Here is a 17,158-nt window from a genome sequence, read left to right as displayed (position 1 = left end):
TCCGTTAAGTAGATGTTCAGATATTTAAGAGAAAAAAGTTAGTAATATTTGTGACCGCAGGGGTGAGAACGGCCCGGAAGAGGGGCCACGCGACCCCTGTCCCATTTTTAAAAAAATAAGTAGGCCCAAGTGAGGTGGGAGAGGTCCCAGGTGTCTGGGGGGATCCCTGAGGCCCCCATTACAAATTCATTATGGCCCCTGGGAGGTAGTGTTCCCCTGGGCCCACTAGGGGATCTGAGTGTCCCCCCATAGCAAGGCATAATCTCCAGGTAAGTGGAGGTCTCCGGGGTACGGGGTCCATGAGCCCCCCGGGTTCATTTTTGGAATGTGGCTCTGGGGAGGGGGTGGTCCACAGGGGGTCCGAAAGACCCCTAACCATTTAACTATAAATAAACCCAGGGGAGGTGTTTGTCCACAAGGTATTAATAAGCCCCTGGAAGGGGGTGCGCACGGGCCCTCCTTTATTTTTTAAATGCCCCTGGTACCTGGCCCCCCGGGGGGGGGGTTATGTCTAAAGTTCCTACGGAAATTAACAAGGGGAATGTGTTTTGGGTCCCCCCTTTTTCTTGGTCCCGCCTGACGCATCACTCTCAAACTTTCAAGACACCAGCTGCAGTGAGTCGCAAGCTAGTTTTAAAACTTTTGTGAAGATTCGTCAAATGGTGCTAACGTTGTTAGCAAAAGAAATGCTTTTCCTATGGAAACTAGGTCCTAACTATAACTACCTACTGACAACCATCAGTAGGTGATCAATCTATCTATCTATCTATCTTTGGCGTTGGTGATGAACCTTCACGAAATTTTCAAAAAAGTGTCATAGTGAGTCTTGTTGAGTATGGAAAGTTTCAGGCTGATCCGTCAAGTGGGGGCTAGAAAGAGGGAGTTAAAAAAGTATGATTTCCATGTTGATTCCCATAGGGCCTTTCAACAAACCGGCTACCTGAACTGCAGGATGAAATTACATAAAATTTGTCAGGAAGGTAGATTTGTTTAAGCAGGTCGTGCTTTCAGTTATCCGGTGTAAATCTTTTCAGTAGTTATGGCGATATTTAAGGGGTAAAAATAAGGATATGTGTAGTCACAGCTAATTTGCGAAGATTTTGCAATTAATTGCGATTGCGTGTGCAATTGGTGGTGGTACTGGTGGTAGTGGTATTGGTGGTATTGGTGTTGGTATTGGTGGTGTTGGTATTGGCAGTGATGGCATTGGTGGTGGTGTTGGTGGTGGCGGTATTGGTGGTGGTATTGGTGGTGGTATTGGTGGTGGTGGTGGTATTGGATGTTGGGGTGGCATTGGTGGTGGTAATGGTGGTGATGGTAGTGGTATTGGTGGTTTTGATGGTGGTGGTATTTGTGGTGGTGGAGGTGGTGTTATTGATGGTGGTGGTGGTATTGTTGGTGGTATTGTTGTAAGTGATATTAGTGGTATTGGTATTGAAAGTGGTAGTACAGGTGGTGGTATTGGTACAGGGGTGGTATTGGTTCTGGTTGGGGCACTGGTGGTGGTATTGGTGGTGGTAGTATTTGTGGTAGTATTTGTGGTATAGGTATCAGTGGGGTGGTGGTGGTAGTGGTGGTATTGGACGTGGGGGTGGTATTGGTGGTGTTGGCATTGGTGGTGGTTGTAGTGGTATTGGTGGTGGTATTGTTGGTGTTGATGGTGGTGGTATGTGTGGTGCTGGCGGTATTGATGGTATTGGTGATGGTGGTATTGGTGGTAGTTGTAGTGGTAGTGATAGTGGTGGTCGTATTGGTGGTGGTGTTGGTAGTGGTGGAGGTGGTGGTGTTATTGGTGGTGGTGGTATTGGTGGTGATGGTGTTGGTAGTGGTATTGGTTTTGGTGGTATTGGTGGTCGTGGTGGTATTGGTGGTGGCGGAATTGGTGGTGGTGGTATTGCTGGTGGGATATTCGTTGTGGAGGTATTGGTGGTGTTATTGGTGATAGTATTGGTGGTTGTATTGGTATTGATGGGGTATTGGTATTGGCACTGGTGCTGGTGGTATTGGTGATGGTTGTATTGGTGCTGGTGGTATTGGTGGTGGTGATAGTGGTGGTGGTGGTGGTGGTATTGGTGGTGGCATTGGTATTGGCAGTGGTACTAGTGGTACTGGTTTTGGATTAGTGATGTTGTTATTGGTGGTGGTAATGGTGGTGGCGGTATTGGTGGTGGTGGTGGTGGTGGTGGTAGTGGCATTGGTGGTGGTGGTATTGGTGATGGTATTTGTGGTAGAGGTATTGGTGGTGGCCGTATTGGATGCTGGGGTGGTATTGGTGGTGGTGGTAAAGGTGGTTGCGGTAGAGGTATTGGTGGTGGTATTGCTGGTGTTGATGGTGGTGGTATTAGTGGTAGTGGTGGTGATGGTGCTGGCGGTATTGATGGTATTGGTGGTGGTGGTGGTATTGGTGGTAGTTGTAGTGATAGTGGTGGTCGTTTGGTGGTGTTATTGGTGGTGGTGTTGGGAGTGGTGGAGCTGGTGGTGATATTGGTGGTGGTGGTATTGGTGGTGATGGTATTGGTAGTGGTATTGGTTGTGGTGGTATTGGTATTGGTGGTGGCGGAATTGCTGATAGTATTGGTGGTTGTATTGGATGCCTCTGCCACAGACACGGGTCTGGCCTTCTGCTGCTGACCAAGACGCCGGCAGGGGACACTTGGACTATAGGTTTCCTGTCCCAGGGAGGTGTAACCACCTCCCCAGACAGGCAGATGTGTATTGGGGATGGGCGGGAGCACTCTCTGGTGCTTTGAAGTCCTGCACTGGGGGCACACTTGGTGTCCCTGTGCATAGTCCAGTTCAAACCGGTTGCAGGGGCTACCTGCCCCTGCTCTGGTGCAAAACTGGACAAAAGAAATGGGTGTAACCACACCTCTTTCCAAACCCTCCCATAGGTGGGTCCCTAGAGTATGTCCAACCCCCAAACTTAGTAGAAGTATGGGAACCCAGTCCTTGCGACTTTAGATTACCCTGGATGAAAATCTGCAATATATATCCTGGACTTTCGACGTTCTATCCTGACTGGAAGACTGAAGAAATCTCCTTTGGGGTCAAGGAGTGACTGGCACCAAAGAAACAACTGTCCGGTCTGCAATTCCAAAGCTCCCGTTAGATGCCGAAGTCTCTGCATCACTAGAGGTGGATTTCCTGACTTCCCTGAGGCTACCCTGAGTCCACAGCAAAGCTGAGGCCCGTGGCTATCGTGGGTGACGAGAAACCGTGACCCCTGGGTACCGCATACTATTGCTGGTACATCGACTTCCTGTTTATCCTTGAAGTTCTGCTTTGGGCTCCGAGTAGCCCCAGCCTTGAGCACTGACTGCACCGAAGATCTCCGGCCTCCACTCCATGAGTGACCCGTGGGTTGGGTTCCAGTGCGACTGCTCGAGGCTCCTTCACGATCGCTAGCCCGTTGGCTAGTAGGTCTCCACAAAGACAACTCCTATTCTGCTTGGGCTTCCATGGTTGCTCCAGATGTGCCCTGACTTACCCTTGCTGGGTGAGTCCCTCAGACCTTGCTGGTCTGCACCGACGTCCTTCTTCTCTTTCCACAAGACTTGCCGTTGCCAAGGCTTGTTGGGTCCAATCTGGTCGCCGCCACCGCAGCACTCGACAGACTTCGTGGGACAGCTCGAATACGGCTCATGGACTTCGACGATGCCTCCTGGACCTCGTGGCTGACGAGTCAAGACACCCGTCAACTCACCTGATGCACCCGACATCTGTGGGCATTGGTCCATCCTGCCCTCGGTCACTGGCAAGTGACCCAGACTCTGTCCCCTCTGCTTTCAGGTTCCTTCCATCCTAGATCCAGGCTTGGATCTCTTCGGACACTTCTCCTCTCCACGGCAGCAGCAGTTCTTCACCAGCTTCCATTGTAATCAACGACGTGACCCGACACCAAAAGACACCTATGCACCCAGCTTCCCTGGGTGAGGTAACTCGAGTACTCCGGTGCTCTCGTGGGTGCTAGCCCTAGAACTTCTTAAGTCCAAAAGGGTTTGGTCCGGACTCAATTCTAAGTGTCCCTTATCTTTAAATTTCCAACCGCGACATTGCCCATAGAAGCTAACGGGTACCCGCGGTTGTGTTTACACACTGCACACGGCCCCCGTGGGTCCCCTGTGTCACTATCTTGGGTGGTTCCATCGATTCTACAGGCTCTAGGCCTTGTGTCTAGTTCAGTCGTGATTCTTAAACCACTTTATTGGTATATGGTTTGGTACGCCCCTGGGGCCCAAACGTGTATTTGTGCTATTACTGTTGATTGCTAACTTGTAAATTAAGTACTTCGAACTCCAGTTTCATAAAGAGACTAGAGGGGAGTGCTTTATCTTAAAAACATATATTTTAAATATATACATGGTGTGGTTGTCCTTTCATTTGATCATTCAAGAGATTATAGACTGGTAAAACATGCTGCTTTACATTCCTTCAAGACTTAGCCTGAAGGCTGCTCTCCATAGCTACCACTAGGATAGCTTTCAATAAAGGTTGTCTTTAACCTATTCACCATAAGGGGTTGTTTGGACTGATACAAGGTGCCCACAAAAACTAGTGGACAGCATATATCAGGCCACCTTCTCACATATAGTCCCTATCTTTAACAAGCATTGGCATAGCCAATAGGTCTCGCTTTTGGGACCTTCTAAGTATTTAGTTATGCAGCACAATATCCTTGGTGCAACCACATCAACTTTTGCGTGGCTAAACACTTATAAGGTCCCAAAGGCGAGACCTATTGGCAATGCCAATGCTTGGTGTGGTTGTGTGTGTGGTTGTGTGTGTGTGTGTGGTTGTGTGTGTGGTTGTGTGTGTGTGTGTGTGGTTGTGTGGGTATGGTTGTGTGTGTGGGTGTGGTTGTGGGTGTGGTTGTGGTTGTGGTTGTGGTTGTGGGTGTGGGTGTGTGGTTGGCTGTGGTTGTGGGTGTGGTTGTGTGGGTGTGGTTGTGTGTGTGTGGTTATGTGTGTGTGGCGGTGTGTGTGGTTGTGTGTGTGTGTGGTTGTGTGTGTGTGATGTGTGTGGGTGTGTGGTTGTGTGGGTGGTTGTGTGTGTGGTTGTGGTGTGTGTGACTGTGTGTGTGGTTGTGTGTGTGGTTGTGTGTGTGGTTGTGTGTGTGGTTGTATGTGTGGTTGTATGTGTGGTTGTGTGTGGTTGTGTGTGTGTGGTTATGTGTGGGGTTGTGTGTGTGGTTGTGGTTGTGTGTGTGGTTGTGTGTGTGTGTGGTTGTGTTTGTGTGTGGTTGTGGGTGTGGTTGTGTGTGGTTGTGTGTGTGTCTGGTTGTGGGTGTGGTTGTGTGTGTGATTGTGTGTGTGGTTGTGTGTGTGTGGTTGTGTGTGTGTGGTTGTGTGTGTGGTTGCGTGTGTGTGGTTGTGTGTGTGGTTGTGTGTGTGGTTGTGTGTGTGTGGTTGTGTGTGTGTGGTTGTGTGTGTGGTTGTGTGTGTGGTTGTGTGTGGTTGTGGTTGTATGTGTGGTTGTGTGTGTGGTTGTGGTTGTGTGGGTGTGGTTGTGTGTGTGTGTGTGTGTGGTTGTGGGTGTGGTTAGGTGTGGTTGTGTGTGAATGGTTGTGGGTGTGGTTGTTTGTGTGGTCGTGTGTGTGTGTGTGGTTGTGGTTGTGTGTGTGGTTTTGTGTGGTTGTGTGTGTGTGTGGTTGTATGTGTTTGTGTGTGTGGTTGGGTCTGGTTGTGTGTGTGGTTGTGGTTGTGGCTGTGGGTGTGGTTGTGTGGTTGGGTGTGGTTGTGTGTGTGGTTTTGGGTGTGGTTGTGTGGTTGAGCGTGTGGTTGTGTGTGTGGTTGTGGTTGTGTGTGTGGTTGTATATGGGGTTGTGTGTGGGGTTGTGTGTGTTTTTAGTACCACTTTTAAAAATGCTCGGGCTCCACCAAAGTTGACCTTCTCTTCTTGCACTAAAACATTTAGATAACGAGCACGGTGTTTTTAAAACTGTAATTTTTCTGAAGGAGGTTCTGAGTCAAAGGAAAAGAATGCTTAATTGATCGATTCTAATCAGATAAAGATTATCAATTTAATATCGTCTTAATTAAATACTGTCTTTTTAACTTTGTATTATATTATTGACGATGCGTACATGTGTAGGTTATTTTTGTAAACTATGTACTGCTCGATACGTTTACCGTTTCTGATTTACTTTTTAATCATGTATTATACCAGAGTCTATGTGTACGTCTGTAGGACATTATTAACCAACGTATTTACAGATCTGTTCTTTTTAATGTTTTCTTGTGAGCTTTTATGATTGTCTGATATAGCTATCGAATAAAGCTTTATTTGACTTTTAAGTAACTGCACGAGTGTCACGCAGCCCCAGACTCCATAACCTTAAAGAAAGGAGCATTGAGAGAACAGATCAATGCAGTGGCCTGGGCCCCTAGCCAGAGGTGGGTCCACCTCGCTCACCCATAACCCCCCCCCCCTTCCTCTACAGGTTACACGAGCGCCATCAGCACGCTGACCAGCTGTAGCAAAATTCAATAAAGTACGAGAAGGGTTATGCGGTGCTCACAGGGGGCTCAGGAACTGGGAAGGACTTCATGATGTAGACGAGTGCCGGAACTGTGCCAGCTGCGACACCCATTCCAAAATACCACCCCACCCATGTCCATGAGGAGATGGTAAGAGTTACTCAGCTCATTAAAGAGGCCAAGGAAGGCCTGGGAGTCAAGCGTGGTGCTACAACAATTCAGGCTCTACTATGCGACTCGGAGTGATGCGTTAGTTGGGCCTGTGTGGGTAGAAAATGCAACACGCAGCTACACTGTCGAAGTGATAATGGGTACGCGCCTATTGCGTTTTCTTGAGCAGCAGCGTCTCTTTACTGGCTGCAGGAAATGCAATGGGCAGGGGGCATCTGACAGGGGAGAGAGTGGCATAAGATGCGTGCGCCACCGGAGCCCGTAGAGCTGCACTGGAGGGCGGGGGCATTTGACAGGAGAGAGTGGCATAAGATGCGTGCGCCACCGGAGCCCGTAGAGCTGCACTGGAGGGCGGGGGCAAATGACAGGGGAGAGTGGCATAAGATGCATGCACCACCGGAGCCCGTAGAGCTGCACTGGAGGGCAGGGGCATTTGACAGGGGAGAGAGTGGCATAAGATGCGTGCGCCACCGGAGCCCGTAGAGCTGCACTGGAGGGCGGGGGCATCTGACAGGGGAGAGTGGCATAAGATGCGTGCGCCACCGGAGCCTGTAGAGCTGCACTGGTGCTCAGGGGTCCGAGTGGCAGTCGTGCAGAAGCTGCGCTGGTGAATGCTCCCATTCCACTGCAGCTGCCCGTGTGCCATATGAGTACAGGCAGTGGTCGAAGTGGGCGGGATCGGAAAGCCCGGCGTGCCCCTACTTTTTAAATTTAACAAAGTCCGTTCCCCTACTACTTTATTTCTAAAATGCGTCCCAGGGCGGAAGGAATGGTCCGAACTTGAAAAAATATTACGAGCCCTGTGTGGTGCACAATGCGGAAGGCCTCTGTAGTGGTTGTGGTGGGACCTCTTCCCCCTTCCCCTCTGTTTCTGTGGGAAGGGGCCTGCCCAGCAACACTGTAAGAGCCGTTTTGCACTATAGGAACAATAAAGCAGCGCGAGAAAGTGGCTTCCAATGATGGCCCGGTAGCTGGAATGATTTACATCTCATTCACTGACGATGCTACCTGCCTGTCCCCTACTGTGACTAATACACTTTCTCATCAGGATGCATTGGCGCCCCGCCCTTGATCTCCACGGCCGTTTATTTTCGGACTCACCCATACAGACGACGCTACAAGAAAAGGAAGAAGACTCCAGCGTGGAGTTTGGCAAACTGTCCCCAAACCTTGGTGCTTTTTAACAAACAAAAAAAGCTGTAGAAAACGTTTAATATCTTCCTTATTTCCTCATTTTATTTTATAAATAGTGTACCGCTGCTCTGTGTGTTCAGGGAGAGACGCGGTATTTTTAAAAATACTGTTTACCATTTTTAAGGATATAACATAAAAGCAGCCAGAGGTGTTCAGTTCAGTGACGCCCGAGCACCGGAGTCCCATCCAGGGTCGGACTGTGAAAACAAATAGACCCAGGCATCAAGGCAGGACTGGTGTAATGGGCATCGGGCTGGAGGAGTGGGAGGCTGGTTTTATTACTGTGGGCTGAAAAACTGTCCCCCAGTAACAAAACCAGCAGGGCTGTCCAGCACACTAAGGGGGAGATTTACTAAGATTTTGCACCGTGTATGTGTCCCAAAAGTGATGCAAATTAGCACAAAATCTTTTTTTCTCAATTTACTTAGTAGTGCTCAACTTGTTTAGTGCTGGAAATAACGGAAAAGTAATGCGAAACAGCACATTGCGCTGCTTCGCTTTACTTAGCGCCATGGGGCGTATCAAGGGTGCAGCATGGGTGTTCCCTAGCACCCACCCAGGGTTTCTCACACTAAACCCAATTTACTAAATGAAGTAGATTGGGTTTAGCGTGAGAAAACTGCACCTTTTTCAAGTAGGCGTACAGAAGGAGAAATGCTTTCATTTCTCCTTCCTTTTCCGACTTTGTATGTGTGCTGCACTGTGCAGCGTGCATACAAAGTGGGAAAAACGTTGGCTGTGCCTGGGCACGCTTTTCAGCATCACTAACATACTATAGTGTCACCCAAAAATGGAGAGATGAGGGGCAGTGTTGGAGGGTGATTGTGAGGGAAACATCGAAGAGCCCCAAAAAGATTGTCATATTTTGGTGCACTGTAAAGTCATCATTTACTGTGCTCTGCATGCCAATACAATTGAATATATAATAACATATGTTGTAGAATGCACAATTTATGTAATTTGTTCTAAATTTTCTTGGGAAAAGAACACCCTCTTCTCATGCCCCCTTCGTAGGGGTCAGGCTCGCTTATTGCGTTCGCTCGCAACACATGTAAAGGGGATGGACAAAGTGCCGGGGCTGCTTTGGGTTCCCAGTTCAGCCTTGTCTGGTACCAAATTCAAAGTACCCCATTTAGCAAATGAGATATCTAAACAAGCAGTGGCAAAGCCAATAGGTCTTGTCTTTGGGACCTCTTTGCTGGGACTGATTTGGGCTCCCAGTTCAGCCCTGTCTGGCATCAAATTAAAAGTGCCCCATTTAGCAAATGAGATAGCTAAACAAGCATTAGTGAAGCCAATGTGTCTTGCCTTTGGGACCTCTTAGGTTTGTGATTTTTTTTTTTGCGACGCTTTTCAGCATCACTAACATACTATAGTGTCACCCAAAAAAATAAAGATGGATGTATCCTTCACTTCCCAAATGAAAATATAATGTTTGCCTTTTACTCTCAAGAGCTCTCTCAAGTTTGTTGTGGGTAGTAGAGTTAGCCAAGCTGGACAGTTCAAAAAGTATCCTTTACAGGATACTTGAATACATAATGTCGATGTTTGAGCAGCTAGCTACCGGACATGAATGTGGAGAAGCCCTTGTGGGTTTCCGTGAGTCAGATCAGATGTTCCTGAAGAGTGTCTTTATCTTCTGAGCCATACCAAATTTGGAATTGGGGAACCAGCATCAGGCTTCATGACCAGTCCACAAGACCACTATCCTGAGGGAGCACATTTTGCTACTGGACCTTAGAAGTCCCCACTAGACCACAGAAGCCCTGGTCTCTTAGCACCAGCAGGTGGACCCTACCAGTGGCCAGTGTGGGTTAACCTTTAAGTCTTGTCCACCACAATCCATACTGAAGTTCACCTCCAGTCTTGCAGACAGGCCCACAAAGCAGCACACCCTAGATCAACAGAGACATTGTCATTGAGGTTACAGGACCCTTGAGGCCAGTCCGCCTCACCCATTGGTGCCTCCATTGGCCTTGTTCCAGCAGTAGTAGTGCAGCTCACCAGGGATCAGCAATGCATGATTTGCACGCATACCAAACTAATAGGCATATTTATGAGGGCCCTGCGTCATGCTTGCACCACGGAACGTGGTATGGCACAAATCTCCAAGCCATATTTATGAAGCCACGCAAAGCAAACTTTGCATGGCATTGAATGGTGTCATAAATATGGAGTAATGCAACACAGCGCAAATTGCTGCTTTGCCTTACTCTGCACCAGGGAGGCGTTGCAGTGGGTATTCCCACTCAACTTCCATGGTTTTCGACGCATTCCCATATTTACAAGGACTTGTAAACCTAGGAATGCATCAAAATCTCACGCCTCCCTATGGGTGGCACAACAAGGAGAAATATCTTTATTTCTCCCTGTTTTTTCCTCTTTCTATATGTGCAGCACACATAGAAAGAGAAAAAAGCCTCTCAGGATTGTTTTTGTGCAGAAAGGTACACTGATGCCAGTGTGGGATTTATTCTAGATTACACTCAGACGGCATCTTAGAGATGCCACCTGAAAAACAACCAGCCTCTGGTGGGTTCCCTGACTGGTAGACACCAGCCTGCTACCGCGAGACAAGTTTCTGGACCCCTGGGGTGGGAGCCCTCACACCTCCCCCAGATCAGGAAGAGCCATCTGTGGCGGGGGAGCTTCAAAGGCCTTACCACCTTTGCAAATCCACCCCAGCCTCTGCTGCTATCAGGAGTAGGCCCCCTTCCTGCCTCACCTCTTTTTCGGCAGAAAGACAGGCGGGAAAAAATAGGACAGCCTCGAAGGTGTGCCCACCTCTGTCATCCCCACCCCTCAGGTGGGGGAGGTGAGGTGAAGCCCCCTCTTCAGTGCCTGCCATCTTGCAGATGGCAGGCACTGTCCAATCAGGGTTATGGATTGTGCTCACTCCCCCACGTGGGGTGAGCACACCAAGGGTGCAGTCACCCTGAGGTCAGCAGATTTTTGGTTACTAATCTGAGACCCCTAAAACGCTCCCTAAATACTGTGATTTGGGGGCTGGCCTGGACCCAGAAGGGAGATTCTCACAACCTACGAAGAACAACGAAAGAAGATGCACAGCAGAGGAGACTGCAGAGGAGAACTGACTGGTCCCCAGCTCTACCAGCCCATCTGAAGTTTCCAGAGGTCCTGCGCCAGAAGTCATCTTGTCCTGTAGCCAGCGAGTTCCAGAACCCCTGGGAGGACTGACCACTGTCAACAAAGGATATCCTGTGAACAGCAACTCTGTTCAAAAGAATCTCCAAAGAAAGACTGAGCCTGCTGAAAACAAAGAAACCCGATGCCTGGAGCCACCACTCCACCCGTCGCCTACGGCCCGAGTCCAAGTTCCACACTAGTCCCAGTGAGGTCCCCCAGCGCTTCAGAGTCCAAGTCCTCCGTGGGATGACCCCTCCAGGACTCCCTGACATTACCTGCAGCCTCTGTACGGAGACCCCAACCTTGAGTGGCCCGGTAAGGTGAAATCCAACCTCAAAAGGCACCCCTGCATCCGGCCACCCTGCACCCTGAAGAAGAGGACCTGAGGTGCACCTACGTGTCCAAGCCCTCAAACTTACCTGCCAGCTGTTGGTTCCTCCTGGAAGACTTCTTGGTCCGAGCCTGCAGCTGAAATCCAAAACAGGCAATCTCCATAGGATTGCATTGGGCTCCCGACTCCTCCTAAGCAATCTGCACTCGGCCGCACCAGCACCGCTTGTGTTGTGGACCTAGTGCTGACCTGGGATCCCCTTTGCCCAGACCTTAACCCTAGGAGCTTGGCTCCCAAGACCGAGTTGCCTGCCCGTGAGCAGCCACCAACCAAAGCCCCCCTAGCCCCATAGGCTAACATTGGGCGTCAGCACTCTGCACCTAGCTGCCCTAGTGCCGCTGCGGGTGCTTTTTGAGTTCATCCTTGACCCTGGGGGATTCCTTGTTCTAACCCCTGAAACTCAACCCTCAAGACCGATAACTTACCTGCAAACCGATAACCACATTTTCCTCCCTAGGATTGCATAGACTGTTTTTCTCTGAAAAAGTTGTGTTGAGTTGTGTTTGTATGGAAACCTAAGTAACTGTGTTTTTAATGTAAAAGTGTTTTACTTACCTTTGTCTAGGAAATGTCCCAGTGTGATATGTAGGCATAGCACACTGAGTAGAAAAAGTAACCTAAAAAGTAATCACAAAGTAATCCAAAAGGAAGTACAACTGTTTTTAAGCATTGTACCTACCTGTAACAAAGTCAAATTCATTCAGCTTGCATATTCTTATCAACCTGTCTGAAATTACAATTTTACCTACCATTACTAAATCCTGCTTGGTTCTAAAAATTAAATTAAATTAAAGAAGTGTTTTTATACAAACAATTGGTCTGAGTTGATTCTTTGAGTGTGTGCTATAATTTCTTGTCTGAGCGTGTACAATAAATACTCACCACTACCCTCTGATAAAGCATTACTGCCCACCCACACTACCACAAATAGAGAGTAAGATATTATCTACTTTTACCTTTGTAAGCCTTTGGGGATCCCCTGGATTCTGTGTACACTATACCTTACTTTGGTATAGTATATACAGAGCAAGCTTCCTACACTCATAATTCCATGGCTGATACACTTGCAATTCTCATTGCTACTACCTTGAGTAGTAATTACACAAACTACTAATTTAACAGTTGTATCCCATTCATCTGATGCTGCTTAAAACATCTGCAAATCCAACTTGTCAGGGTTGTTTTAGGAGTATATATTCACTTTTGAGTGCTATGTCTAGATACGATAAAGGGAAACCAAGAGGCATCTAATGCTGGGTTAATGACCTGTTGTGTGAAGCACATAAAAAATGTAGGACTACAATTTTGCATTGACCTTGGGGCACAGAATGATGTAATCAATAGTGCTCCCCAAAACGTGGGGTCTCCTGTCATAGACTTTAAACCCACATTTTATGTTCAGAAATGGTTTGAAGAAGGGAGGAGAAGTACTGATGAAAGAAACTGCATGGCTCGGAGACAAATGGCTTATGATTCCACTTAGAAGCGTATTTGGGACATTCTGTGATTGAAAACATATCCCACATTGTAAATGTATTTTAATGTGAATAACTAATATATTAAACCTCAAATAAACATGTATCTATTGGTTGCATTAAATAAAATTATAAGCTGTAACTGGTCAGTGAAATACCAAACATACAAAAAATTGGTATGTTTTGCTCTTTCTAGCCACATCTCTGACTCTGCCCACTGACCCTATCCTCTGGTTATTCCCGCCCCCCCCCACCCCCATTCTCTGCTCACAGTTCCCCTACTTTTTTCCCCCCACTTCGACCACTGAGTACAGGTACTGTCCTGAGCCGAGGAAAAGATCCGGTACTCATAAGTAGAAAATTATGAAGTACCGGCGAGTGCCGGCCCACTTAAAGCACTGACATTTTCCGTTCTAAAGGCTGGTTCCCCCTGGGAGCTGCAGAAGGCCAGACTGAGACACAATAGTCTTGGGGGTGGGGAGGGGAGAGGGTATGAGGGGAGGCGGGCTAGGCCCTTGTAGCCTAACGGGCGTTGTGCGCCTGCCACACGTGCGCTTCTTGTGTGGGGATCAAGGGCTAAGACTCACCTTGTACTCCTGGGCAGCTTCGCGAATGGGCCGCGCCCAGTGAGTCTTGTGGTCTTTGGACTCTCGACAGATGACGCAGATGGGCTCCTGGTCCTCCTCACAGAACAGTTTCAGCTTCTCCTCGTGCTCTTTGCAGAGTTTCGCTTCTTGGGGCGCCGTCGCCGTGGTCTGTGTCTGAAGCTGTTTTAACTGTTCGGCCATGTTTGCCAGCTGCTTGTTAGGGAGGAGGGTTTTATTCGAAAAAGTTCCTCTACACTGGGGACACGGGAAGTGTGTCTGCAGCCCCTTCCAGGAGGCAGAGATACAGGACAGACAGAAGACATGTCCACACTCCACGGACACGGGGTCTGTGAAGTAATCCAGACATATAGCGCACGTAGCCTCCTCCTTAAGGCGCTGGAGCTGGTTCGCTGAAGCCATGATCCTGACGAGGAGGAGGATGTGGTAAACTGCGTAATATCTGGCATTGGGACCATATCCCGTGCTCTTCGGCAGTCTTCGGAGCGCTGCTCCATTGGCCAGCTCGGACGGATGCTCTCGGCCCCGCCCCCTCGAGGAGAAGCGAACCTCGGCCCTGCCTCGGCTTGGTCTGACAGAGCCACCCGCGCTCCGAACAGAGCTGCTGTTTACAAAATACAGTAAATGCTGCGGTGCTTAAAGTGAAACATCAAAAGTGATATGACGCGGGCAGCGTTGCCTGCATCGTAGCATATTTTTTAATATTAAGCTATGTTGTACATCAGCTTCTGCTGCTGTGCAACGTGTAAAACAAGCATTGGCAAAACCAACGAGTCTCGCCTTTATAGTGCGATGCCTCAGATATATGATTGTGTGCACTGGTGATCTGCGTTTTGTTGTGATGCAAGTGTTAATGGAATATGTACTCCTGCGTACTGCGTTGCCTTTTTCTGGGTGGTCATGTTTCTGTGATGTGTCTTGAGTGAGGGAGGTGTGTCAAGATCTGCACACATTAGGAGATGTCTCTATGTGAGTGAGTAGTGAAACAGCTGTAGCTTATGACTGAGGTGCATTGGGGGAGCTGTGTGTGGGTGTCACCATGAATTAGATGGAGAGCCACAGGGGCCAGGACAGAACCGAAGGGGGAGAGAATGTGTGTTTGTGAGAGCCGAGGGCAACACAACTTTGGATAAGGGTGCATTGTCAGAGCTCAGTATGTCCCTATACTTTACTAGCTCACGGTGTGGCAGGTCAGGATGGGAGTACCTTGGAAGAGCTGATTGTTCCCCACTAGTGTAACAGAGGGGGTGTAAGGTCTGGACCAAGGTACTTTGGCCCAGCAGTGCCTGTCAGTGTACTGTGACAACAGATAGTGTGCTAGTCCCGCAGCAGGAGGTACATTAGCAGAACTGAGTCTGTCCCATGTTGTGGCAGAGGGTGAGGCGGATCTGGATTGAGACACATTGGCAGAGCTGTTGCGCTCCAGTACTGTCGGAGCCGAGGGTGAGACGGATCTTGATTGAGACACATTGGCAGAGCTGTTGCGTTCCAGTACTGTCGGAGCCGAGGGTGAGGCGGATCTTGATTGAGACACATTGGCAGAGCTGTTGCGTTCCAGTACTGTCGGAGCCGCAGGTGAGGCGGGTCTGCATTGAGACACATTGGCAGAGCTGTTGCGTTCCAGTACTGTTGGAGCCGAGGGTGAGGCGGATCTGGATTGAGACACATTGGCAGAGCTGTTGCGCTCCAGTACTGTCGGAGCCGCAGGTGAGGCGGGTCTGCATTGAGACACATTGGCAGAGCTGTTGCGTTCCAGTACTGTTGGAGCCGAGGGTGAGGCGGATCTGGATTGAGACACATTGGCAGAGCTTTTGCGTTCCAGTACTGTCGGAGCCGAGGGTGAGGCGGGTCTGGATTGAGACACATTGGTAGAGCTGTTGCGTTCCAGTACTGTCGGAGCCGAGGGTGAGGCGGATCTGGATTGAGACACATTGGCAGAGCTGTTGCGTTCCAGTACTGTCGGAGCCGCAGGTGAGGCGGGTCTGCATTGAGACACATTCGCAGAGCTGTTGCGTTCCAGTACTGTCGGAGCCGCAGGTGAGGCGGGTCTGGATTGAGACACATTGGTAGAGCTGTTGCGTTCCAGTACTGTCGGAGCCGAGGGTGAGGCGGATCTGGATTGAGACACATTGGCAGAGCTGTTGCGTTCCAGTACTGTCGGAGCCGAGGGTGAGGCGGATCTGGATTGAGACACATTGGCAGAGCTGTTGCGTTCCAGTACTGTCAGAGCCGAGGGTGAGGCGGGTCTGGATTGAGACACATTGGTAGAGCTGTTGCGTTCCAGTACTGTCGGAGCCGCAGGTGAGGCGGGTCTGCATTGAGACACATTGGCAGAGCTGTTGCGTTCCAGTACTGTTGGAGCCGAGGGTGAGGCGGATCTGAATTGAGACACATTGGCAGAGCTGTTGCGTTCCAGTACTGTCGGAGCCGAGGGTGAGGCGGATCTGGATTGAGACATATTGGCAGAGCTGTTGCGTTCCAGTACTGTCGGAGCCGCAGGTGAGGCGGGTCTGCATTGAGACACATTGGCAGAGCTGTTGTGTTCCAGTACTGTTGGAGCCGAGGGTGAGGCGGATCTGGATTGAGACACATTGGCAGAGCTGTTGCGTTCCAGTACTGTCGGAGCCGCAGGTGAGGCGGGTCTGCATTGAGACACATTGGCAGAGCTGTTGCGTTCCAGTACTGTTGGAGCCGAGGGTGAGGCGGATCTGGATTGAGACACATTGGCAGAGCGGTTGCGTTCCAGTACTGTCGGAGCCGAGGGTGAGGCGGGTCTAGATTGAGACACATTGGTAGAGCTGTTGCGTTCCAGTACTGTCGGAGCCGAGGGTGAGGCGGATCTGGATTGAGACACATTGGCAGAGCTGTTGCGTTCCAGTACTGTCGGAGCAGAGGGTGAGGCGGATCTGGATTGAGACACATTGGCAGAGCTGTTGCGTTCCAGTACTGTCGGAGCCGCAGGTGAGACGGGTCTGCATTGAGACACATTCGCAGAGATGTTGCGTTCCAGTACTGTTGGAGCCGAGGGTGAGGCGGATCTTGATTGAAACACATTGGCAGAGCTGTTGCGTTCCAGTACTGTCGGAGCCGAGGGTGAGGCGGGTCTGGATTGAGACACATTGGTAGAGCTGTTGCGTTCCAGTACTGTCGGAGCCGAGGGTGAGGCGGATCTGGATTGAGACACATTGGCAGAGCTGTTGCGTTCCAGTACTGTCGAAGCCGAGAGTGAGGCGGATCTGGATTGAAACACATTGGCAGAGCTGTTGCGTTCCAGTACGGTCGGAGCCGAGGGTGAGGCGGATCTGGATTGAGACACATTGGCAGAGCTGTTGCGTTCCAGTACTGTCGGAGCCGAGGGTGAGGCGGATCTGGATTGAGACACATTGGCAGAGCTGTTGCGTTCCAGTACTGTCGGAGAAAGTGTCAAGTGGCTAAACCTTTTATACTTGGTGTCTATCCGGAATACACAAGTCAAGCCTAGTTTCGGGAGGGAATCCAATCATAACTTGTATATCGCCTGATGTGGGAAATATCAGCCCTGCCAAGCATTTGCTCATCCTGACAGAATTACTGTGGAATCCTTTGCTCTACAGAACAGTGCTCCTCCCGCTGGAACAAAGCTCGCTGGTGCTGCACACCTCTTATGCACTAAGGTGACACTGGCCTTTTAATTGGAAGGGGAGAAAAAAATCAAAGAAC

At 49.6% G+C, this 17,158-nt stretch overlaps 1 protein-coding gene across 1 annotated transcript in view; it reads right to left on the bottom strand.

Annotated features, from left to right (window-relative positions):
• Nucleotides 1-13,925, bottom strand: part of LOC146869375 (E3 ubiquitin-protein ligase TRIM39-like) — a 196,616-nt gene extending 182,691 nt beyond the window's left edge. The window contains exon 1 of the mRNA XM_085599665.1: nt 13,442-13,925. Coding sequence (XP_085455791.1) covers nt 13,442-13,861 — 420 coding nt within the window. The 5' untranslated portion in view covers nt 13,862-13,925. The remainder of the gene's footprint in view (nt 1-13,441) is intronic.
• Nucleotides 13,926-17,158: the final 3,233 nt, after the last annotated feature.

This window comes from Triturus cristatus, chromosome 1_1 (assembly GCF_964204655.1).
Source record: "Triturus cristatus chromosome 1_1, aTriCri1.1, whole genome shotgun sequence".
Taxonomy (NCBI): Eukaryota; Metazoa; Chordata; class Amphibia; order Caudata; family Salamandridae; genus Triturus; species Triturus cristatus.
This window is presented reverse-complemented; position numbering and strand designations above follow the sequence as displayed.